Genomic DNA, 26,277 nt, shown 5'->3' with positions numbered 1-26,277 from the left:
CTGATGCCGACGGAGCGGATGAGACACTCAAGAGGCCAGATGTAGATATTGAAGAGAATTGAGGACAAGGCAGATCCCTGGGGAACACCACTGCATAGAGAGAATAAACCAGAGAGAAAAGGAGGGAGAGATAGTTTGGGTTCTGTTGGCCAGGAATGAGGCAAACCAAGTCAGCACCTGGTCTGAAATGCCAGTTTGGGTCAGGCGGGTGAGCAGGATAGGGTGGTCTACGGTGTCAAATGCCGCTGAAAGATCTAGTAAAATCAGGGGCCTGACCCCACCAGCATCAACCAGCCTAGCCGTATTATCATGGACAGAGACCAGGATGCTCTCAGTCCCCCGTCCTGGCCTGAACCCCGATTGAGCAACATCAAAAAGACCAGTAGATTCCATGAAAGCAGAAAGCAGAGGAGAGACCAAGGATTCAAGAAGTTTCATAAAGAAAGGAAGCAGTGAAATATGAGGGTAATTGGAGGGTAACAAAGGGTCAAGTGAAGGCTTTTTAAGAAGAGGAATGACAGTGGCAGCCTTGAGCTCGGAAGGAATAATCCCTGATTGACAAGAATTATTAATTGCCTGTGTGATTCACATAGCAGCCCTGGACATATATCTCTCATCACCACAAGATGGATTATGTCAGAAGCGGCCCCCGACTTAATGCTCTGCATGGCAGTAAGAACTGCATCTTCGTTGAAGATGGGAAAGGATGACCAGCCACCCGTTGCTGACTGGTTTATAGGGGCAACCCTGTCACTAGCAGAGGTAGATGTTAAAATAGTAGGCTGTGCAATGTCAGGGCAAATTTTCTCCATTTTAGTAGTGAAATATTGCGCCAGCGAGTCACAAAGATCTTGTGTCGGGCTGACGGAAGGGGAGAGTTTACGTTCCGAGGAGAGGGATCTTACCACCAAGAAAAGGGTCTTAATCTGACCAAGTGCAGATTCAATTTTTTGGACATAAAAAGCCCTCTTAGCTGCCAGAATAGCAGCTGAATGGGAAATGATGCAGGCTTTATACACAAGTTTAAGATTCAGATAATACGCTAGCCGCCACTTTCGTTCGGCCTGGCGCAGTGAAAGATGGTGCACCTAAAGGGTCTCAGAGAACCAGGGTTCCATAGGCAGTCTCAGCGGTTGAATGAGTCTAAGAGGGGCCATATCATTGGCTGCCTGATGCAAGGACTGTGAAAGGCCAGATAGGGTAGTTGAAGTTTCAGTACTCTCTCCTTAACTATTTGGACAAGGGCCGATAAATCAGCCGAACGCCAACACCGTTGCAATCTTTTAGGCAGGGCCACCCTTTGCTGCATTTTAATATTTTTTTAGCACACATGGCACTAAATAATAGTCTGACCAAATCACTGGTTCAGCAGGGTACGAAAACACAAGATGTGTATTTGCTAGGATCAGATCCAAGGTGTTACCAAATTTATGGGTAGGCCCAGAGGCTACTTGAGTGAGTCCTAAGTTGTCTAGGCTCTCAAAAAAGAGGTTAAGAGCAGGGGGACGAGGATGGTTACATTTCAGGTTGAGGTCACCCAATAATATAAGGTGGGTGAAGCAAGCAGAAAGATCAGATACCATGTCCATAAGGGGCTCGAGCAGCCCGGCATAAGAGCCAGGGGGGCGGTAGATAACCAAAAAATGACATACAAAAGAAGTAAAAATACAGCGGAGGAGTAACGTCTCCATGGCCAGTGAGTGAGACTATTCAAGCCTAGTCATTGCTAGGGAAGATTTAAAGATCACTGCAACTCCACCTCCCATTTGAGTGGAGGGGCGATCAGCATGAATAATTCCATATTTACCTGGAATGGCTTGAACCAAGGCCAGTGCTGACGATTCCTGCAGCCAGGTCTCAGTCAAAAATAGCAGCTGCGGCTGACAGTCAGTCAGTAGTTGGTAGATGTCAGTCACATAGTCTGGCAATGACCGGGTGTTAAAAAGCAACAGTGAGATATCAAAAGTCTTTGGACTTTGCGCAATAGGAGTTAATAAATCAGTAGACAAGCACCTTGCGGGAAAAGCCTGCCAACCTACCGGGAACCGGGTATTGGGAGTGGCAAGCGCAAGAATATTGTTGCGAGCGAAATGTATGGTCCCCTGCCGCCCTGCCTCAGCACAGACGGGCTTGCCTTAAGCACGTTTTTGGCGCGCTGACGGTGCGCCCGCTGCGCCCGTCCGCTGCCCGGGTGGTAAGTATAACACATATGAAGCCAAAAGGGAAATGGAGGAGAGGCAAAGAACCGCCCCCTCAAACAAAGAAAGAGGACGATTGCAAACACGACGTCCTTCAATGTCTACAGTTAAACACACATCAGCAGTGAAATAAGACAATTAACGCTGTCTGTGCAGCTTGTCATACATATTGGGCAATTTAACACAGGGCCAAAACCATTTCTGATTGTGGTGGATGTCTTTCATCCTCGCCCCGTAGCCCCGAACTGTGAAAAGATGCACCAATTATTTTTTCATAAATTTGCTTGCCATCTGTCTCTATAGAGACCTATGGTGGTGTGACAGAAATTGTACCTAAGCTCCCTGTTTTCCGTTTTTATTGATTTGTTTACACATAAATACAGTCATAAGTGACCTTGGTTCCTGTCAGTATTGGAAACCAGGTCCTCTTGTTCGTCTCAGTGCGCTCTCCATCATGCTTTGCAGGCCAATGGCTGTTCAAACTCGGAGCATGCAAAGCAGGAATAGATTAGGTGATTTTTGGTTGTGGCACATTTTTGTTGGACTTGTGCCACAAAATTGCCGAAACCATTGTTACAGAAGAGAGGGGGGGCATGGGGGTTCTAGACTGAGACTATCTGGTTGGCATAGCAATGGGCAATGCCATCGCTTGACAATGCCAAATCACTAACATCTTTTTCCAAACTCCTTTGCCGTACTTCCCAATGAGAAGTTCCCTAACAATATTTGCTCCAATCAGCATCTTTGTAAGAAGCAAGTCGAGTGCCTATACATTTCGCAGCTGCTCATTGATTTCATGTTGGGCTATTTAGGGATTTTGTTTGCTGACATTTGGGATATTTTTGGGCAATTTTTTGCAGCAGGTGTTTGTTTTTTTTTCCTCCTGAGGCTGCCTTTCTACAAATGCCCACTCTCTCTAACCCACTTTTCTGCCCCACCCAATCCCAATTATGTGAGCTGTTTGGGTTTTGTTTGGTCTATTTTAGGCTAAATTTGACAACCCTCTCTACCCTCCTGCCACCCATTCTACCCCCACTCTCACTACCCCACACTCTCTACCCCACCCATCCCCCACTCTCCATGCCCATCAACCCACCCTACTCCCACTGTCTCTACGCCCACCCATCCTACCCCCACTCTCTACCAACACCCACCTGCTCTACTCCCACTCCTATTCCTTGACCAACCCAACTCTCTATAGATCCCACCCCACTCTCTACCCCCTCTCATCCTTTCTCTCACACTCACACTTTACCCTCTCACTCAATCTTTCGCCCTCATTTCCTCTTGCTCATCATCGATGGCACCCACTTTCAATAATTTCCTCCCCTGCTTTATCCCCCTTCTTTTCATTCTCTTGGACACCTGATCACATTCTCCTTTGGAACTTTTAACTATCCTCCTTGCACCCCGATGCCTATAAACCGTGAATAATTGGAGAAAAAAATGTCAAGGCCGTAAGATTTTCTGCACAAATGTTAAAAATCGTAGCACAAGCATTTGTACTTTTTTGTACTTTTTTAAATGTTAATTTTTGGCATCCTTGTATTTTACAGGTTGGCGTTAGGCTGTATCTCGCCCAGATACATTTATGAACAAATCCAAAAGTATGAAAAGGAAAGAACGGCGAATCAGAGCACATACTGGTACGTTGAAATAGTTACGCTTCAATGATGAATTCCTCTTTCTTGTATATGTGCGGAATACGTATGACTGATTTAGCCTAATGGCCAGAAAGGGTTAGATTCACGAATTCACATCATTTTAACAATCCTGCCATTTTGTTTCTGCTGCATATTGCACCACTGAGTGACAATCATGATGTAAACAGCCATCCACTGGATGCATGTAGATTTTTATATGGCATATTGCCATTTTATATAGACTCTTCTCCCTGTACAGCAAGCAGCCTGAAGCCAGTCACATAATTCAACCTTAGACACATGCTCATTCTCAGACCAGTCAGATTCCAGAGATTGGTCCCTCCCCTGTAATTCCCAGATGCCCACCCTATTGGGCATTCCCCATCTAACTGTTGTCAATGCTTGCTGGTGATCTTTCTAAGGATTTCATTAAGTCAGACGTTTGTTATTGTACTCTAGCACTAGTGCCAAAATCCTTCGCCTAAAACTGGGAACATTTCGAGAGATCACCAAAGGGCCTGAGAACCTCCCCAAGCTACTGGATAATGACCCTGGGCTTGCTGTGGCACGGGTCCCCTGGTCACTATCACTTTGCTCCAGCACCTGGGACAGAGTCAGTCACAAGTTGCCCAAAAATATTACTGGCCCTTTAAGGGACTTGCTAGATGAGCTGGAACCTTGCATGTGGCAGTGCATACCCTTCCCAAGATTGACTCTGTGACATAAAGGGTCGAATCTCCTAGGAATTATGCTGAGTACTTGGAAGCATTCACAAGGCTCACTGTGGTTCCCACTGGAAGACAGAGCTCTCAGGAGGTGGAGGGAAAAATACATCTGGAAGCGAGTGAAGATCGGGACAGAACTCTGGCTAGTAAGGTGGAAGCCTGCAAGAGCAGGACACAAAGAGGGGTCTTACTTAGCCAAAGGAAGTGGGTAGTGGTGAGACCGCAATTGGAAGGGGTTAGTCCCACAGTCTGAGTAGAAATAAGTATGTGGCAATGTGTCCAAGGAACGGGACCAGGGCTGGATTAGAGAGACTTTGAACAGAGCAGACGCTAAGACCCTAGGAAGGGGTGGTCACCAGGTTATCTTAAGCTCATCTTTGGAAAATGAGGCAGGCAAACACAGTTGGTGCTGCCTTAAAGTGGAAGCGAAACTCTTGTTATGTCTGTGGCTTGGCAGACAGCTGCAGACTCCCTCGCAGCGGCAGCAGACCCGATTCCCATCACCTGCGGAGTGCCCCAGGGATCCTGTGTCTCGCCGACACTCTATAATATCTTCACCAAGCCACTTTTCGACGATCTTGATAATCTAGGTATCACCTATACTAACTACGCAGACGATACCCAGATTCTCCTACCACTTACTGGGGATTACGTTGAAGATCTGGCTTTGGTGAACAGTCTCTATAGCATCGTTCAAGCATGGATGGCCAACCATGGCCTATGCTTGAACGATGACAAAACAGAGCTCATCATCCTGGGTACGGCAGCCCGCATTTCCAAACTCAACCAAAACTACTCAGCCTTCATCATCGATGGTAACACCATCAAAGTCACTAGAGAAGTAAAAACCCTAGGTTTTTACCTTGATGCGACACTATCTTTTACCAAACAGGTGAACGCATTGGCCTCATCCACGGCTTACACATGCAAACTAATACGAGCTGGGAAACAATTCCTATCAGATGACAGCTGTCTTATCCTAGCTAGAGCCCTCATCTTATCAAAATTAGACTATTGCAACGCCCTTTACATAGGGACAACCAAACAAATCATCAATAGAATCCAAGTGCTCCAAAACAATGCACTTAGAGCGGCACTAAGTATCCCTAGAAGAGTACATATCTCAGAAATAAGACGTAAACACAAATGGTTATCCACCCAAGAAAAAATCAACCTCAAATCTGCCTCCCTTATCCACAAATGCTTAAACAACAAAGCCCCCCGCTACCTCTCAGAACGCTTCAACAGAAAAAATCCCACTAGACTTACAAGGACAGTCAGCCCAAACTGCCTACTAGTGCCCAGATTTAAACTAGCCACTATTGGAGGATCCAGCTTCCCAGTCAAGGCAGCGCAATTATGGAACGCCCTACCTCATGCACTCAGATCTAACCAAACGTTCAACAACTTCAGAAAGAACACCATAAAATGGCTTACTGAGAAGGAGATTTAATGACTCTCTACCCTTGCACTTCCACATGTACTTCACCTGACACGCAATGACCTGCTATATTGCTCGTTCGCCACTGACCTGCTATATTGCTCGCTCACCATGGATTTGATTGATTGTCTGTTTTACCTTGCAAAGTCAAGTAATGGCCACTCTACATGCTCTGTAACCTGTAACTTGTAATGTATGTAACCAAGCTGTAAACTTCCTTGTTCTCTTGCGCCCTGCTACCCCAGGGTCCGGTGCGCACAATAAATAAACAAACAAACAAACAAGGAAGAGAGTAGTTGGTCATATGCATAACTGTACGTGGGAGAGAGGAAACCCAGAGAGACGCTGAACAGAGACTCACGGCCCGTTAGGACGTTCGATAATCGTTGGAGGCCATACAACCGGACCAACAATGCTTCTAACACTAAGAGCGTAACACTTCCCGACTAACGGAGAGAGGGAAATAAGGCGAGGCGCCCGAGCTATAATCCACCTCGAGTCAAGAGGAAGATGAATGTCATATCGAAGGAAGCTGCAGCGGTTAACGTTTGTGACTTACAAGTACCCTTCAGCCAATACGGCAAAAACAGAGGACAGGAAAGCGAGCCGTAGCCGCAAAAGACATAACAGGACCACCACAAGGGAGTAAACACTCCATATAGAGGCAGACATCGATATTGACTTAGAACTAGAAGACTGGGGAGAGAGAAACGAGTTCAACTACCCCAAATGCTTAGATCAAAGTTAACAGAATTGATTAATCACAAATCAGTCATTTATACTGTACACCGTTGATGATTTTGCCAGATGGTGTGTTGAGTAGTATGAATGAGGAATGAAATATGTCGGGTATGAGTGGAATGTTGTAAAAGTGGATCAAGGAGTCATTTTCACGAGAATTAGAAGTAATAAAAGACTGGCCTGTGCGTTCCTGATTAAGAGGTTGTTCAGTGATGAAAGATCTGAAGAATTAACTGTAAGAAAATTGTATAAACAAATGGTTGTACAGAGGATACAGATTGGTTATATTGCTTTTTAGAATTGAATGAAGCATGTGATGACAAAACTCTATATTGATTAACAAGAGAGGTAAAATGCATTTGATGGTCATGTATTTTTGTGATTTCATAATGTGTACTAAATAAAATTAAATATTTATTTGTACGAAGTGGTTTAGCTCCATTGAATGGGTGGAAACAAAATCCCCTGAAAAGTGGGATCACAGAACAAATTAGTAGGACTGCTTACAAGAGCAATATAGGTGCAAGCATAAAAAAGCAAGGGACCCCTCGAACATAGTTTTTGTACGATTTCGTGTTGGATTAAGAGGGTTGTTGTTGGTGGTCGAGATACATTTTTCCTCTGGTCTCCCCTGTGTTTGAGTTGGTCATATCCCACCATCAACCAGAAATCAACCAGAAGTGTTTTACTTATTGGATTTATTTTGCATTTATAGCCGCGCACCAAACCCTCCGGCATCAGAGCGCTAGTTACAGTAAGTGCTAAGTGGTAGAACCTAGAGACCATGAATGCCGGGAGCTATCTTGAAATACTGTGAACTTCGTACTAAGGCTCTTGAACTGTTGGAACTATTGACAAGAGACTGTCCTGATACCGGTTTTTGAGTTTGACCCAGGAGAGACGCTCTTTTGTGAAATTATAGGGTTTTACTAGAAGACCATATTTGGAGTTTTTGTGCGCCCTACTCGACTATACACCCTTAAACTTTTTCACCCTCCTCTATGTATCCTCACCCTTTTTAAGCACTTTGAAGCATCCTCAAGACAGTTAGTAGATTCTAACAGCTAGGTTTGCTCTTCGTAAACCCCATACATACATACATATATTGACATAAACCCAAATACAATCAATACATACATTGGTTTGTAGATCTTAAAGGGGCATTTGATTCAGTCACTGGTAGCCTATTTTGGGAATCCTTGACTAAGGAAATATTATGATAAATGTGATTAAGGCCCTTCATGAGTACCTGGGGATGAGTAAAGAATGGGCCACCAAGGGGAAGTTTCGAAGGAATATGAGATTTCTAGGGTTGTTAGGCAGGGGTATGTACTCGCCTTAAAGCTTTTCAATTTGTTTATCAATGATCTAGATGATTGACTTCAGGGATGGGACAGGGTCCCACCAAAAATGGGGGAAAGTTGTGTGCCATTTGGCAGATGACCCATTAATCCTCTCGCAGACAGAGGTCCTTGCTGCAGGCTTTTCAGGCATGTTTTCAGAGAACGAGCCTTTCGATCAATGACCCTCAAACCATCATTATGGTAATTGGCTAGACAAAAAAAGCTCAGAAAACCACTTATTAGTGCGGGGAGGTCAACTCTTAAACAAGTCCCACATTTTGATTGTCTGTAATTGTTCATGGGTAGCCCAGGTAAAAAAAGGGTAACACAAGACTTCGACAAATTGTGGAGGGATACTTTGTTTTCCCATCGTTTTGGGGGCCCCTTTATCACTCCTGCCCTACTGGTCTGTCAAGCCAAGGGTGTAGCAGCAGCATTACATAGCGCTGAGCTGTGGGGATTTAGTCAATGCCAGGAGGTTTATTGCTGAGATTGTTTTATTAAAATTATTGGTAAATATCTGCTTCATCAGTTTTGACCCATGAAGAATAGGAGCAAAATTGATTTCAAATAACCTAGTTCTAAGGCCCTGATGTTTTGGGCTACAATATGGACAGTTGATGGTCTACTAAGTGCCATCTAAGAGATATGCTTGCCCAGCATGGATACAGAGATCTGGGATGGATTGAAGCAATCCGGTGAGGCATGTTGATCTTAGATTTGGCCTGTATGTGGGGCCACACTGAAAAGAGTCGATTTAAGAGATCTTAAGGATAGGTGTTGGGAATGGAAAAGTGAACTCTACTTGGGGAAAGTCCCCTTGCAGCCAAAGCAGTCCCAGTATCTTACATTGAAGGTGGAGAGGGGTCGTGTGCAAAATCTGGACAATATGTCCATCATGGAAATGTGTTCACTCTATATCAAATTCTGTATTGGCTCTTTCTCTCTATTAGATGCATTGGTGGGAGATTGAAGAATGTAAACTCTTCAGAATGTTTGTGTGATTATGGTGCTGTTTTCAAGGGTATATTACCCAATATGCTCAAAAACCAACCAATAACCGAGAAGCTACCTTTCCGGAATGGCGGCCTGTAGGGAAAAGTGCATTACCAAACTTGCACAGACCCAGAAGTGTTGGCAGCTGTGGGCAAAAAGGTAAGCAGTGGGTGGGTTGAGTGAGTGAAGTGGTGGGTTGGGGAGCAAGTGTATGGGTGTGGGTGGGGAAAGGATACACAAGGATGGTCGAGGCAGGGGTTTTAAGGAGTCAGGGGCAGAAGGGTGGGTGCCAGCGTGAGCCCAGTGGTTGCAGGGTGTTCTCTGCTGTGATAGGGGAGTTGGGTGGTGGAAGTGTGGTGGAGCTCATTAGAGGGTTCTGAGGGTGTCCCCCCCATATCCAAAAAAAAGAGTTGCAGGAGTAATGGTCCATGACCGTTTTTCCCAGGAGCATCAAATCTAGATCGAGAAACCAGTATTCTGTGAGACTGTGAGACTGTCTCTCTCCTTTTTACAAGTTGGCCAGGTCTATTTGGCAGAACCCACTGTTGAGGCAGGCACAAATTAGACTTCTTCACAAGGTCATGGTTTGGGCACAAAATAAAGTTTCCTGCATGCAGTTATATTTAATTTACCGACAGAAAATTCAGAGTGGTACATTTCATTGCGGACAAAATACAGAAAAATACTGTTTTTTTTATTTTATTTGACGGTCCTCCCCACACCCCCTGATTTTCTACCCTTATAGCGCCATCCCAACCCCATCCCGACTCATTTTAACCCCTTAACCCACTTACCTTTATATATTTATTTAATATTTTCGGTATTATGGTCTTCAGTGAAATGTACCACTCTGAATAATTTTTGATAAATTGATTGGGTACTGCACCAAAGTATTTGCAGTGGAACAATATATTTGGAGGGCTTGGAAAGATAGAAAAAAATTATTGGTGGAGAGGATGGCATAACAAATTTCTAATCAATCGATTTTGATTGTATCTATTTATTTGGGTGATTCTTATAGTTGTGCTCATTGTAATGGCATTTTTCTTATCAAATGAATGAGGACCATGAGAGGACCATGAAATAAATACATTCTAATTAGTCATTAAAGATCCAGCACCTGGGCCCTATTTTTGAAAGATAACTTTAAGGGTTTACGTGATTATGTAAAAGACCAGCTCTTTTGAATATTAGCAAATGAAGGGAGATCACCCAAAAACGTATTTATATTTATTTAATTTTATTTAGCACTTTTAACCAGGGGGTCTAAGTCCATGATGACCAACTCCTCCCCTTTAAGCCCATGCTCCCCTCTACCTATGCTTATATTCCCATGTTGGTTGTTGCTGTGGTCTAAGCTTTAGGCAAAAAAAGTCTGCAAACTTCTGTATGTGCTTAAACATTCTCATTATTTTTTTAGGTTTTTACCTTTAACTCTGCATGTTGCCGAATTGTACCTAAACCATTAATGATGTATTGAGAGTACTTAGTGCTTTAAGGAGTATCACAAAAGCTTTCTGGATTGCTTTCAGCCGTTGTCTAAAGTCATCATCCATCATGACTAGCAAAAGTACGTAGAGAGGTGTATGAATAGAAAAGATTTCACACAGATCTGAATTCACCTCTCCCCAATAATTTGCCAGCCTCGGACAGCTGAACCATATATGTTCCCAGTTTCCCACATGATCACATTCCCGTCAGCATTTGTCAGATATGGTAGGCTTCATTTGAGCAAGGCGGGCTAGTGTGTAGTGCCATTGGACCATGAGTTTGAGCCAGAATTCTTTAATTTGAATTGATCTGGCAAGTTTGGGAATTGTTTTCCAAAGTTTCTCCCATGCCTGATCAGTGACTTCTTCCCCCACTGTAACCAGCTAACGTTTTTTTATAACTGATCTTAGTTTTGTTTGTCCCTTGCCCTCATATTTTATATAAGATAGAGATATTGCTCAAACAATGTTAATTCCCTGGTGGCTGCCACCTTTGTCAGAGGCGCTACAATCCAGTGTCTCACCTGGAAATATTGAAACCTAGATTCCTCATGTAGCCCCAACTCCTGTTTGTATTGTATAAATGGTTTTACTGTTTCCCCCAAACACATATCACTCCGCTTTACACACCGAGCCGCCTTCCCTTCCGTGAATGCATTGGGTTGTAGGCCCGGACTAAACTGGGGATTAAAAAACAGGGATGTGAAAGGAGAAGGAAACGTCGTTATGCCATGCTTTATGACTACCTCATCCCAGGTATTTTCCACCTTGTGTATAACTTCACTCATTTGTATGTTGGGAGGGCGATCAGATTTCGGTAACCACAGTATGTCAGTTAGTCTAGGTCCCACCCCACAGCTAGTTCCATCTGTACCCAGCACTTCTCAATTGTGCCTGCGGAATTGTACCAAAATTTCACCCTCACAATTAAGAAGGCCGAAATGTGGACTTTTTTACCCCCCCTTACACCACATATATATGTGGGGGGGTATATAATATAATATTAATATGGGGTACTGCGGGGGGTCTCCCCCCACATATACATGTGGTGTAAAGGGGGTTCTAAAAAAAAGTCTGCATTTTCGGCCGTCGCAATTGTGGGGGTCGCAATAATCACATAGATCCATGCCCGCGGACCATTCCTTTATCACCCGGATTTGCACCGCTTTATAGTATGTCTGGAAATTAGGAAGTCCCATCCCACCTTTATCTGGTGGCAGCATTAACGTAGTTAAGGCTATCCACAGGGTTTTGTTTTGCCAAACAAAGGAAGAAACTGCCCTATGTATTTTAGGGAAAAAGGGATTGGGGTACCTTGGTGGGTAGTACTTGAAATAAGTAGAGTGCTCTAGGGAGAAAGACCATTTTCACAGAGTTAATTCTACCCAACCATGAGATCGTAAGTGGGTCACATTTTTCAATTGAGATTGAATATCTTTTAGTAGGGGAGTATAGTTAGCTACATATACATCTTTGAGGGATGGAGTGATTCTTACCCCATGTAATGTAATTCCATCTTTGGCCCATCCACATTGTGTCCCTTCCTGCAGGTCTGGAGATAATGATAGATTTAAGATCTCCGATTTGTGCGTATTTATTTTTAATCCCTCCACGGCACCGACTTTTTCAAATGCGTGTGACACTTCCCGTATCGAGTTTGATGGATTTGTTGCCATAAGTAGCATATCGTCTGCCTGAGCCATAATTTTGTGCATAGCTCAGCCGAACGGAACACCTTTTATTCTCTCTGTCTAATTTTGCCCAGTAAGAGTTCCAAGTGTAACGTGTATAACATAGGGGAAAGAGGGCACCCCTGTTTAGTACCTTGCTGAAGGGAAATAACAGAAGAGCCTTTTATTGACAGTCTTGCAGAAGGATTTTGGTAGTTTGCCCTGTTCCATCATATATAGTTTGGTGCAAATCCCATTTTTTTCTAGTGTCCGGAACAGGAATTCTACTCGATCAAATGCCTTTTCGGTGTCTATAGAAACCAGAACTGCAGGGATAGGTTTCTTCTCCATCTTCTGTAAGATCTCTTCTCCAAGACCTGTGAAGAAGATATTGTCCACAGATAGCCTTACTACAATTGCAAGGGCCTCAATCCTTTCCAAAGTAGACTATTGTAATGCCCTCTACTTAGGCACCAGTAAACGCAACACTAACAAACTCCAGACAATCCAAAACAATGCCCCTAGAGCAGCTCTATGCATACCCAAAACACAGCATATATCGCACGTGAGACGCGCCATCAGCTGGCTCGCGATAAACAGAATCAAGTTCAAATCACTCAACCTCACTCGCAAATGCCTGTCCAACAAGGCTCCCCTACACCTCTGTGACAGACTTACCAAACGCACATCAGAACGACCTATCAGAAAAGCGCAATCCAATAGCGTCAGGAAGTGGTTGCACTCCCAAGACCTGTGACCCCTCGGTCAACTATCCAGTACATCTTCCTGCTACAATAACTAAATAAGAAACAGTACCCAGAGAAATACTTTCTATTGTATATATGTACATTGCTGCCACAAAATTTGTATCAGCATTTAACTGTATTTATTTCCATGTCTGCCACCTATTTTATCTGTATATATTCATATCTGATGTCCATGCCATATGTAACTATGTAACCTTCCCTGCACCCCTGCCACGGGCCCGGCGTGCATTATTAATAAATAAAAAATATAACAATACATTACAATGTGGCATACTCTACGTATATTTTCATGTGATTGCCTTGACTTAATGAAGCCTGTCTGATCTGTGTGCATTAATGATGGTAAAAGGTTTACAATCCGATTGGCCAACACCTTGGTGAACATGTGTGTGTCTATGTTAAGTGCAATTGGACGATAGGACCTGCAGTTTGTTGGGTCTTTACCCCTTTTAGGGAACAAAACTATTTTCGCTACTTCCATGGAGGGCGAGATTTGTCCCCCATTTGAAAAGGAATGGAACAATTTACTTAGGATAGGAGCTAAAATATTGCCATGTTTTGTAAAACCTGCCCGGAAATTCATCTGGGCCAGGCGACCTATTTAATGAGAGCTACCGGTTAAACCGTAACAACTCATCTGACATGATAGGTTTTTGTAAAATGTGACCATTCGCCAACGAGAGCCTGGGGAGTTCCACCGACTCCAGATACTTTGTTTGTGTAGTAGGATCCGGCAAATCAGATTTGTATATATTGAAATAAAATGTATGAAATTGTTTAAGGATACCTGTGGTTTCAGAGGTCATCTCCCTGAGGACAGCTTGATTCGTTGTACGACCCGAGAGGCCGCCCTTTGATGAGGCTTGGCTGCCAACAGGTGATCCATTTTGTTAGCTTTGATATAGTATCTCTGAGTAATCAGAGGGCTTTTTCTGCTTTGTTAGGTAGTGATTTAGCCTGAGATGCTTTCGGCATACCTGGGCCCGAATTGAGTCCGGTTTTTTTCATAAGAGATAATAACTCCTCTAGCTCTAATTCGAGGGCCATGATCTGTTTGTCTTTTAGCTTGTGCAGCTATAAGGACACCTCTCATAGTAGCTTTAAACATGTCCCAGGCAATATTTAGTAGGGTCCCCCCTGTCGGAATCAGGTCAAAGTATTCAGTAATGTGTGCGGCTACTTCATCAGTGATAACTTGATCTTGCAATAAAGCAAGCAGAAATTTCCAAGACCAGAGCTGCAAGTTATCCGTTGTGATGTCAAGTGTTAGTGTGATCGGGGCATGATCTGAGACGGTGATGGGAAAACTAACACAAATTACGACACATCCCAACAGTGGGCTGGAGGGCCAAGCGTAATCTATATGGGAAAATGACCTGTGCACATGTGAATAAAAAGATTACCCTTTCTCTTCCCCCTTCAGTGTGAGCCAAATATGTATTAGGGATAAATCTGCGAGTGTACATTGCAGCTCACTCGAGGGGGAGGGTGTGGCCCAACGAGTTAACCTGCTTCTGTCCCGTGCAGGATCCCAATTCAAGTTAAAATCCCCAAAGATTAGTAGCGCTCCATCCATAAATAGATCCTTCTTGCCCAGAATTAGGGACATATATTGATGCTATTGTTAATTTGACAGAGGGTACACTGAGGACCGCAAAGCCATATCTGCCCTCTCTGTGTATTTTAGCGCAGATTATTTGAACACCACATCGCTCCTTTACCACTATCAAAACTCCTGCTGTTTTGCTCACAGCACATGTCTGTATTATTGTAGGGTAGTAGCGTAGCCAGAGTTTGCTTCTGTCAGTTTTAAAGGTATGAGTTTCTTGAAGCGCCACCAAGTCTGGTTGGTGCCGCCTCAAGAAAGACTCCACCTTCCTACATTTCTGTGGCCTATTAAACCCCCTTACATTCTATGTCAGACACTGAATTTTGGTTGTGTCTTAAATACGACATAGGGCTGATAGGTATTGGTATATTTCTGATATTGCATATCAATAAATAGCATACTTTTGCAATGCAGGTGCGACACACACCCCAACTAAGTACCCCCACCCCCTGATAGCCCTTCAATGTAACTGCTATCAGGTAAAACCTTTTCCCGACCCCTTATATCCCACCCCCACCCAGGGGATCCCAGGTGTGAATCACAGATCCTGACGTGTTCCGGGATAAACTCACCCGGCTGCTATCCACTTTTAAACTGTGTAAAAAGTGCAGGAAGTCCTAGCTCCCTCATCTGTTACTAAGAACAGAAGATTCCAAATAGGTAAGTCACGCTCCATCTTGCTGCATATTGGGGATCCATGGATTGATCCATCCGGCGGAAATTCGCAATAGAGTCCGGCCAGTTGTAGCCATTATGATGATGATGATGATTATTTAGGGATCGGGTACCTCAGTCATGAACGCCATTCCTCTTTTTGCAGGTCCCTGCGCTTCTTTCATTGCTGTGTGCTGATTTGCCATTCCCCGGCCTTAGATTGTGTGCCTTTTTGTTGCTGGGTTAATTTGAGTGCTTTCCGATGACACACCTGTGGACTCTTCTATTTGTATCAGGGTCTCCCTTTTATCCCAGCAGCTTGCCAGGCCCCAGTGTTTGCAGCTCTGGTCCTCAGTGTGTTGGACTACTGCAACTCGCTCTACCTGGCTCAGCCCTGCTACTCGATTAAGAGGCTACAGCTACTGCAGAACGCAGCGGCCAGAGCTATTCTTCATCCTCCATTTGGAGCGCATAAATCTCCTTTGCTCAAGAAACTGCACTGGCTTCCTGTAGCAGACTGGATTTCTTTCAAGTCCATGTGTATAGTACACCAAGCCTTTTACGGCATCGGAGCAGAATACCTTCAAACTAAATTTCCGCGCTATGTGCCTACTCGATCCTTGCGCTCCCACTCAGCTCTCCTGGTAGCTGTTCCCCGCTACCGACTTGCTCGAACAGGAGGACATGGCTTTTCCATGCCAGCTGCAAAAGCTTGGAATGACCTCCCTCTTGCGCTACGTGGCACTGCTGATCACCTCTCGTTTCGACGGATATTAAAAGCGACTCTATTTCAAAAAATGTAGCTCCTTCATTAAGACGTCATTTCACGCTACCAGCGCCAAGATGCCTTAGGGTGTATGTGCACTACCCAAGTTCTGTTAACATAACATAAGAGGTTCAGGCCTGCCTTCCTGGACGTTATTCTTTGCTGCCTGCATCCAGGTTAAATTATAGTCCGAAAGGAAAAGTCCATCTGTATCTTACACCCCGGATTTGAAGAACTCGCACCGCATCATGGATGTGTCTGCATTTTTGGTGGTTTATCCTTGAGAGATCTTGATATAATTGAATTTCAGTTCCATTGTATGATATCGTCTCAGAGGCATTCGCCTCCTTGAGAATAAGTTCTTTTTGAGGATAGAGTGCACAGGCTGCCAGAACATCTCGGGGGTAGGAGCCGGGTTCGATTCTTTTCGGTCCAAACGTGTGGACCCTGTCAAGCGGTATATCAATGGGTTCCTCTCCGGCTAGGAGATTTGCAAATATCTGGACTGTGGCTTCTTTTCAATCCGAATATAAGATTGTTTCCAGAAGATCGCTGATCCGGATGTTGGATCGATGTGATCAGTTTTCCAAGTCCTCATATTGAAGTTCTAGGTTATGAGTTATTCTAGATAGGTCTTCTATTACTACATCTGTTTGTTTGCAGTCTGCTTCCAGAGTTTGGATGGCTTGTTCGTTTAAATCGACACGTTCAGCTAAGGATGTAATTTCTTCACTGACTTCGGCAAGTGAGTTCCTCATATCATCCGTAAATGCTGTAAATTGTGATAGAAAGTTCCAGGTGAACCGATTCTGAAATTCTTGAAAATATATAGTAAAGTCTTCCCTAGAGGCCGCCATGTCAGGGGGTGCTTTTTGCTGTATTGGTGAGGTAGGGTGCTTTGTCATGGCTGTGGGTCCAGGGAGGATTTTATTGCTTGCCCAAAGTTTTTTGTGATCTGTTGAGGTTGGAGTTGCCCAGCTGGACTACGTTTATCTCCGCTCCCGACAAATATCAGCTGGTGTAGAAGTCTTGGGAAAATTCTCCTGGTGTTTAGGTTGCAGGTGCACTGCCTGGCTGCACCCAAGGTTTTATTTCGCAGGCCTTTGTGCCAGAAAAGGTATGTACCAATAAACCCAAGACCCACTGTGGGAGACCCTTATGGACCTAGTTGTTTCAGAAGCTTGTCACCTTGACACGTGTGCACAGCACCTTTATTCCCAGTAGCAAATTGTGCAGCTGTATGTTTGACCCAGGCTGGAGACTTGTTATTAGGGGATCAGTAGCGAGGATTAGCCAATTGGTAAAAAGCTGAGGATGCACCACCACTAAAGCAAATTCTAGTTCTTCTTGTTAATGGGGCGTATTGAAGAATGCGGCTACTTACTGATAGTCGATTCTCTATGGAGTTGCCAAGGCTCTGTGTGCCGCAACTTGCGCGTGTCCAGGTAAGTCAGCGCTTCCCTTTGCAGATTGGAATGAGCAGCGCGATTGTTCGCATTGTACAGTTACCACAGGATCTCCGATGAGAGATCGCTTGAAGAGGTCAGCTAACAATTCAAATAGGTGATGGCGGTTTCCAGCCTCTGCTTTTAGTGTAGGTTGCTGGCCGCTTCAATCACCTTCCTCTGTATACCCAGAGAGTACTCAGTACACCTAGGAGTAAATCCCTGGGGCGGGGTCTCCACTCTTAAGACGGTTTGATGCGGCCTACGGGAGACTTTTGCTAAGCTTAGTGCTCTCGGAACTTGTTGTAGTCAGGATACCCGCTCTGTGAGTGCTTTCGGCTGCAGTCGTCCCTCTTTGTGGAGCGATGTTGCTTCTATCCCCATGTGCCTCCCGAGTCCTGCCAGAGCGCCCACGACTATCTCTGGCTGGTAGTGAGGCTGCGGGGACCTACGTCCAAGGGCGTGGTCAGTCCTCGTTGCTTGATTATTCAGCGGTATTCCACTGCTGTATGTTAATGTCGCTGTGGTGGGGGCGGGGGTATAAAGTAACCCTTGTTGTAGCCACCCAAGGGTTAGGAAGTGTTTTGAAGTGAGTTCCGGATGGATGTTTCAGACGGAGAGCGCCCGACATGTTTTCGGTGGCCATTTTGGAATTGCATCGAGATTTGACCTGTGCTTTGCCTTACAAAAGCTTCATCTAATTTATTACATAGCATATTACCCAGAGCTCATTATGCTATGTATATAAGTAACTCTAGCACTGATCGTCTCCAAAACACGATCATAGGACTTTCCTTCTTTTCCTTCCATTATACCAACTGCAATTTAAGAATGCAACATAATGGGCCTCATTACTAGTTCGGTGGTAAATCCTCAAAAAAATTGCCCCGAGGAATTACCGTTATCGCCTGATTACAAGTGGTGATGGCGGTGGAATTCCCCATTTATTTTGGCTCCATTAGACCCAATGGGGCTTTTTTTGCGGAATTACAGTAGAATTACTTTGACAGTTTAAAATGTGTGGGGCCATGAGGCGTGAACAGCATTCCTATAGGGAGTCGTTCCCCTGTGTTTTATGCCCCCTTACATATCACTGCTTAGTTACTGAAGCACCTATAATAATCAGTCCATCAAAAACACTTTATTCCAATAAAATACCATAAAGACAGACATAAATAAAATTGCAGTCATAAACGGCCCTTACGAGTATATACACTAAATTGGGTCACGTAAGGAACCAGATACTTACCTGTAACTGTTGTTCTCCAGCATGGGTCTGGCATGGATTCACATGCTCATGAATATTCCCCGTCGTCAGGCTGGGAATCCTCGGTAAAGAAAAAATCAGTTTAGTTTCTGAACTGTCTTTCTACTTTTAACCAACCACTGGCCTCTGGGTCATACTGCCCCCAGCCAATGACTGCCCTCTACCTAAGTCCCTCCTCTGGCAGCCATCTTCAGATTTGGTAGCACGTAAAGTGGCAGTCGGACCAAGAGAAGAACCGCGGAGGGGTAGGAGGGAGGGTTCGCATGTGAATCCATGCCAGACCCATGCTGGAGAACAACAGTTACAGGTAAGTAACTTGGTCCTTCTCCAGCATGGGGTCTGGCATGGGTTCACATGCTCATGAATACAAGAATACATAGCAGTACACACATGCACAACCACGGGAGGTGGCAAGGCTCAACATTAAGCACTTCTTACATCCTCACCAGGTCCACCTTCAGGCGAACAGGTTGCGCAGCACTGCCTGGCCGACTCTGGACTCCTCTCTGGAATCCCGGTTGACGCAGTAGAATCCCTTGAAAGTGTGTGTCAACCTCCACGTAGCAGCCCTGCAGATGTCCAACAGAGGCATGCCAGACAAGAACGCCGTAGTAGCAGCGATCGCTCTGGTCGAATGGGCTCTCGGACGGCTGGGCAAGGGTTGGTTTGCCAACCGGTGACAGTGCATGATGCAGCCGGAGAGCCATCTGGAAATGGAAGCCTTCGAGAGGGCCTTCCCTTGGCTCACAGGTCCAAAGTTCACAAACGGCTGTGATGTCTTCCGAAGACTCTTCGTGCGGTCCACATAGAACTTCAGCGCTCTAGCCACATCCAGCGAGTGCAAAGTCCTCTCAGCCCTGCGACGAAGGCAATGGGAAGAAAACGGGTAACAACAAGGGCTTGTTGAGGTGGAAGTCCAGCACATTGGGCATGAAGGAGGGGTGCGTCCTCAGCACCACCCTCGTCTCGTGGAATGTCGGTTTGGAGGTTTACAGTAGAGGGCCTGGATCTCTCCCACTCGTCGTGCGGAGGGGATGGCCACAAGAAACGCTGTCTTCCACAACAGGAACTTCAACGATGCCGAATGCAGAGGCTTGAATGGTGGCCCCATGAGCCTGGTCAGCACCACGTTGAGCTCCGACTCCTGGGCCGGAGCCTTCACCGGCGAGGACGATCAGAACAGTCCTTTCATGAACTCCTTCACCAGGCGATGAGACCATAGGGAGGACCGCCCTAGAGTTCTGGTGTAGCGGGAGAAAGCCGCCAGATGGATCTTGATGGAGGCATGTGCCAACCCCGCCTTGGCCAGCGATAGCAAGTATGGCAGCACCTGAGGGGCTGTAATCCACAGAGGGTTAATCTCAAGCACCTCCTTGCAGTCCGCCGGGATATCGTATCCTCTGAACTCTAGCGCTGCAGGAGCCAGGCCTGCAGGTGTAGCGACCCGGGTCGTGGTGGAGGATGGCACCTCCTTCCCTGGTGAGAAGATCCGCGTCCGTCGATAGTTTGACTGGGGTGGGGACGCTGACATGTCCAGAAGGTCCCGGAACCAAATCTGCCTCGGCCACGCAGGTACGATGAGGATCATCCTGCACCGGGACCGTCTGAGTTCACTGATGAGTCGCAGCAGCAACGCCAACGGTTGGAACGCATACAGGAACAGGCTGTCCCAGGGGAATGAAAAGGCATTGCGCATGCTCCCCAGCTGGGGAAACCTGCTGGTGAACCTCCGGCACTCGGCATTTGTCGCTGTCACGAATAGGTCGATCTGGGGAACGCCCCATCGTCGGAATAAGGGATCCACTTGATCCTGCTGCAGCTCCCACTCATGGCACGAGCGCAGCTCCCTGCTGAGTGAGTCGGCGATGGTGTTCTTGATTCCTGCCAGATGGAAGGGTACCAGAAACATCCCTTGGGCGACGGACCAGTGCCACAGGCCCTGCGCTTCCTTGGATAGGGCTGGGGATCTGGTGCCCCCTTGCTTCCTGATGTAGAATATTATGGTGGTGTTGTCGGTGAAGACCCTTACCACCTTGCCCTTGAGGGACAGAAGGAACGACCTCAGAGCCCAGAACATGGCTCGGAGCTCCAGGACATTTATGTGTAGTGACCTCTCCTTCCGTGGAGATCTCCGGTGTGCGCTCCCTATCCCTCCAGGGAGGAATCCGTCGTCACCGTTTCCTGATGTGCCAGGGTCTGGAAGTCCATGCTCACCGCCAGATGCACGCGGGTGCCCCACCACCGGATCGCTTGGTGGAAAGTCTCGTTGAGTGAGATCCTGTATTCGAAGCTACCCACCGCTTGCATCCAACAGGCGTCGAGGAACTCCTGCAGAGGTTGCATCCGCAGCCTGCATAGGAACACGAGGTAGATGCACAATGACATCATGCCGAGTAGGGATTTGATGGACCTCACCCTGGCCACATCCATGGTCAACAGCCGTTGTACCTTGCCCAGGATGGCCTTCGTCGTTTCCTCCGACGGCGAAGCCAGTCGCGCCACTGTGTGGAGCCTGGCTCCCAGGAACAGGGCAACTTGCGTTGGCGAAGTTGATCGAGAATCCCAGATCCGTGAGCAGTTGGACGGTCTTCGATGTGTGATCGACAGCGAGTTCTCTTGACTTTGCTCGGATAAGCCAATCGTCCAGGTAGGGGTAGACGTGGATCCCCTGCAGGCGCAGCCACGCCGCCACTGGTGCTAGGCATTTGGTGAACACCCTGGGCGCCGACTTCAGTCTGAAGGGAAGGGCTTTGAACTGATAGTGTTGCCCTTGGACCACAAATCGCAGGAATTTTCTATTTCCTTTTTAGAATGGGGATGTGGAAGTAAGCATCCTCCAAGTCCAGCGACGATAGGAAGTCGCCTTCCTCCAGCTGTCGCAGCACGTGCTGGAGGGTGACCATCCGGAACTTCTGGGACTTGATGTACTTGTTTAAACAACAAAGGTCCAGGATGGGTCACTAACCGCCGGTCTTCTTCTGGACGAGGAAGTATCGCGAGTACACTCCGGAGCCCCGGAGCCTCTTTGGGAAGAGTTCGATAGCTCCCTTTCTTAGCATCGCCTATACCTCCAGCAGCAGTTGAGGGACGTGGTTTTTCTTCCTGGCCACGGGCGGAAACACGGGGACACCTCTTTTGAAATTTCAGGGTGTGCCCGTGGGCCAGGGCATCCAGCACCCAACGGTCGGTGGAGATGGACTCCCACACGCTGACAAATTTTGTCAGCTGGCCTCCCACCAGGGCGCTCAGGTGGGGGCCCGACGCCACGGCTGTTTCAATCCTCTTTCGTCGTGCCTTGCCGCCTTGGCGACGACTGGATCCTCCTGTCGAGCTGCGTCCTCTGTAGGCCTCCTGCGACGAGGAGCGGGCCGCTTGGCGGTACGATGAGGAACCGCCTCCGAATCCTTTGGAGGCACCTTGCTTGCCTCCGGAGATCCGAAAGGACGGCCGTCGTTGGTAAAGAACATCCAAGGCCAAGCCGTCTCGGTATCCGCCTTGATGGCCTCTAGTGACTCGTCCACTGTTCCCGTCTAAGGGCATGTCCAGAACCCTGGTCTGCACGTCCTGGCAGAAGTCGGTGGCCCTGAGCCAACCGCGCCGGCGAAGGCGAACACTGTTGCCCATCTGACGAAAGCCTGTGTCGGCGATGTCCGTGGCCACCGTAATGGCGTGGTCTGACTCTACTTCGCCTTCCAGTAGGATTTCCAGGGCCACAGCCTTCTTGTCATCCAGGAGGAAGTCCAGCAAGGGAGCGATCTTGAACCACAGATCCCTGTCGTAGCCTGCCACGATCGCGAGGGTGTTGGCTGCTTTAATCGTCGCCGCCGATGAGATGACCCGTCGTCCCATGGCGTCCAGCTTCTTCCCCTCGCCGTCCGGTTGGGATGTTGAAGTTGAAGCTGTCGCTCCCGTCGCTTTCTTTGCCACGGAGACCACTGAATCCGGCGACAGCTTTGTCCTGAGGCACATAGGGGCGGAGTTCGGGACCCGGTACTACTTCTCGTACCGGTCCCTCTTAGCAGGAGCCGTGGACGGGTTCTTCAGGAGCGCTAGCCCCTCCTCCCAGATGTCGTCCAGTAACGGGAATGAGAGGACAGCCTTCCTCTTGGCCTCCCGCCGTTGGTAGCGGAAATCTTCCTTCTTCTGTGCTTCAGGGCAGAGCTGGAAGAGCTCAGATGCCCTGGCGATGATGGCGTGGAAGGAGCCAATTTCATCAAGGGGGAGGCCCGAGGAGGTGGTGAGGGGAGGTCCATTCCGTTGTCACCACCGTTGTCGTCCGACCCCGTCGTTGCCGTCTCGTTCCCGTCTCATCCCTCAGAGGAGGGGATGGGGGTGAAGGCTGGAAGGGGGGAGGAGGATGGACTCGTCTCTGCTTGTTAGGTGGGCTCCCTGACGGGTAGGCCCCACTGGGTCATCGGTGGGGGGGGGCATCCTTGTCCTTATCTCCTCACACAGGGTCTGTATAGCCATCAAGATAGCGCCTGAATTGTCCTGTGGTAGGGGCACCGGCTGCAACGGGATCGACGGTTGGGGCGTGGGGTCCTCCATGGCTCTATCTTCCTCGTCGGCCCCCCCGTTGCTCTCCTCGTCTGCCTCATCGGGATCCTTCCTGTGGGCCCTGGATTCCTCAAACTTCTTGTCCAGGATCCTTTGGATGCTCGCCAACTCATCCTCAGAGGTGGTATCCGTGTCCGTTATGGCTATTGTGCCCCCCTCTTTCTCCTGCTGGGGTTTCACGGGGGTCTTTTCGATAGGCAGAAAATATGATTCCCTCCTCGGTGGCAGGGAAACTCTAGCCCTTGAAGTCGCCTCACTGGGGAAGCCTCACTGGGGAAGTCTCCCTCAATCGAGACCTTAGCCGGGTGAATTGGGGCCTTCACGACCTTGGGCATGCCTGAGGCCTTCACCTTGGGGGGAGGGTCACCGCCTCGCTCCCCCTCGGCTGTCTCCGTCGGGATCGACCGGGGCTTCTCTCGTAGCTTACCCGGGTTCTCAGACTTCCTCTTCACCGAGCCAGAGCGTTGGCTCGTTGTTGATGGCGTCAGTGATAGTGTGCCTTGCTTGGCAGCCGAGGAGCCCGATCGATCGGGGCTCTCGGTGCACGCAGACTCGCAGTGCTTTGCCTTTTGTTGGGCCCCCAGTCTCCGGAGCGCCCTCAAAGGTCTTAGAAGACCGCTCAGATTTCTTCCTCTTCTCACCCGCTGCTGGGCTTTTCCCCTCCAGCCAGTTGGTGAGTCGCATACAACGATCCTTCATTGTCCATTCAGACATGTTCTTACAAAATGCACAGTCCTTCTCCACGTGCAATTTGTCATTGTGAAGGCAGTAGAGGCACCGAGAGTGCTCATCCTCCTTAAAGACGTTCTGAAGTCCACATCCAGGGCAGCTCCTGAACAGCTTGGATCCAACAGGCGTCATGCTTCCCTTGTCCTGGGCCATGTCCACACTGTGTAGGCCTCAATGATCTTCTGGAATCCTCCAAGAAGCAGAAAACACGACGAAAAGATGCCCTTAAGGGGCATAGAAAATTCCGAAAACGGGTCCCCGTTGATCGGAAGTAAAGTCGGTGGAACTTGAGGCTAGATTGACCAAAAATATAAGAGTAAACTCTTCGGAAAAATACAAAATGCAGTAAAAGCTCGAGAGCTACAGCACGAGGACTCCCAACACTTGAACGTGCGGTAAAAATCTGAAGATGGCTGCCAGAGGAGGGGCTTAGGTAGAGGGCAGTCATTGGCTGGGGGCAGTATGACCCAGAGACCAGTGATTGGTTACTAGTAGAAAGACAGTTCAGAAACAAAACGGAAACTGATTTTTTCTTTACCGAGGATTCCCAGCCTGACGACGGGGATATTCATGAGCATGTGAATCCATGCCAGACCCCATGCTGGAGAAATAAAAATTCATTAAGCTCAACTGTCATGGTTAAAAACGTATTTGTCACAAACCATTGATAAAGAGTTAATCAATTCAGCTTTTCTTCTTCTCCAAGCCCTGGCTAAAAAATGTGATACAGCAAATACCACATAGGGGAGGGTAGAACACCTGCACAAACTCTCTGTGCCGTTCAACGTGCGTAATCTGGGATTATTGAGACTGGTTCTCAAATTACCTGAGCAGATTTTAGTGTATCCTGGGCAGGTAAACAAAACATGTTGGAGGTTTTCGATAGTACACCTTGGCAGATAATGCAAGTAACATTCTCTGTTTTATACTAGAGGATCATGAGAGGCGCAAGTGGAAGAGTATTAAAACGGAATTCCATAAAGGAGTGCACATATGGAGATTTTATATCCATCAGATAACTCTCACAATTCCAACTAGTTTTATTTGCCAGGTACGTCCACACAGCTGACAGTCAGAGGCCTTCTTACAGCGCACCCATTCTGTAGACACATCCATGATCAAACTACTGCTATTCCCCAGGATACGTCTCAGTCAGACCAGAGATACCACAACTTCAGAAGGAAAAGTGTTGACCTGATTTGGGCTAGCCTTTGAAGGCTATTGGCACCTTCACATCTCACCAGGTCCTTGCAAGCATCACAGTAGTTTTTCAACTCTTAGTCAGACCAGAGCTTAACCCAATATAGCAGACATTTGAGGATTATTGGTTTGTTAATACTGTCCAATCCTAGTTCAAGGTGTGACAGTAATTTAGGAGTGCTTTTGAAGAAAAAGATTTTCTGTGATAGTTATGCAGGAAAGTCTGCAAAGGCCCCGCCGAGTTCTGCCCCATAAGCTGCTGTCTAGACAGCCTGATATCTATACATTTCCAGGGCAGGATTGACCACATTGTTACCAACATCTTGGTGAATTTCAGAATTGCTGAGCATCTATGTGTCAATGCCAGGTCTGCTTGTTTATGCGTTTGCCCCATTAGCCATTATTGAACAGCCTAAACCCCATATAATCAAATGTAGTGACTTCCTCTACCATGCTGCCTTTTAATATGAATGGTGTGCTGCTGTGTTTCTTCATCTTCTTGCCACAATGCATAACCTTTGTTTTGTTGTTCACCTCTAAACCCTTCTTGTCACAAAACTTGACATGCTGACCAACTAGTTTCGTAAGGCCACTGGGGATTCAAGAGACGAGAACGGCATTGTCTGTGTACAGTAAGATGTTGATTTTCCCCTCGTAGCCGAGATGAATCAGCAAAATCTATTGCCAGATAGTTAACAATGCCATATCTTAGATAGAGAAGAAAGCGGGGGCCAGCACACAGATCTGTCATACTCTGTTCTCTACTGGGAAATATCTAGTGCACTCCCCACTGCTCCCACATCTAACCGTGGCCATGTTTCCAGTGTACAACTATAAACTGGCACTAAGCGGGGGACTAGGGCTATTCTTGTTGTTAAGTGACTTCCAGAGCTCAGAATGGGGAATGCCATCAAATGCTGTCTTAAGAGCTACAAAGAGTAGGTACAGCATACCAGAACCCAGGGCAACATATTTCTGTATCTGGGTACCGGGCTTAAAGGCTATTCCGTGTTGCTGACATCTCCTGAAGCCTGTT

General features: G+C 47.0%; 1 protein-coding gene across 1 annotated transcript in view; it reads left to right on the top strand.

Moving 5' to 3' along the window:
• LOC138569624 (cryptochrome DASH-like) overlaps positions 1-26,277 on the top strand; it is a 490,626-nt gene that overhangs the window by 219,757 nt on the left and 244,592 nt on the right. The window contains exon 8 of the mRNA XM_069647757.1: positions 3,755-3,844. Within this exon, the coding sequence (XP_069503858.1) occupies positions 3,755-3,844 (90 nt within the window). The remainder of the gene's footprint in view (positions 1-3,754; positions 3,845-26,277) is intronic.

The sequence above is a fragment of the Ambystoma mexicanum genome, chromosome 2q (genome assembly GCF_040938575.1).
Source record: "Ambystoma mexicanum isolate Mex_15411 chromosome 2q, UKY_AmexF1_1, whole genome shotgun sequence".
NCBI lineage: Eukaryota > Metazoa > Chordata > Amphibia > Caudata > Ambystomatidae > Ambystoma > Ambystoma mexicanum.
This window is presented reverse-complemented; position numbering and strand designations above follow the sequence as displayed.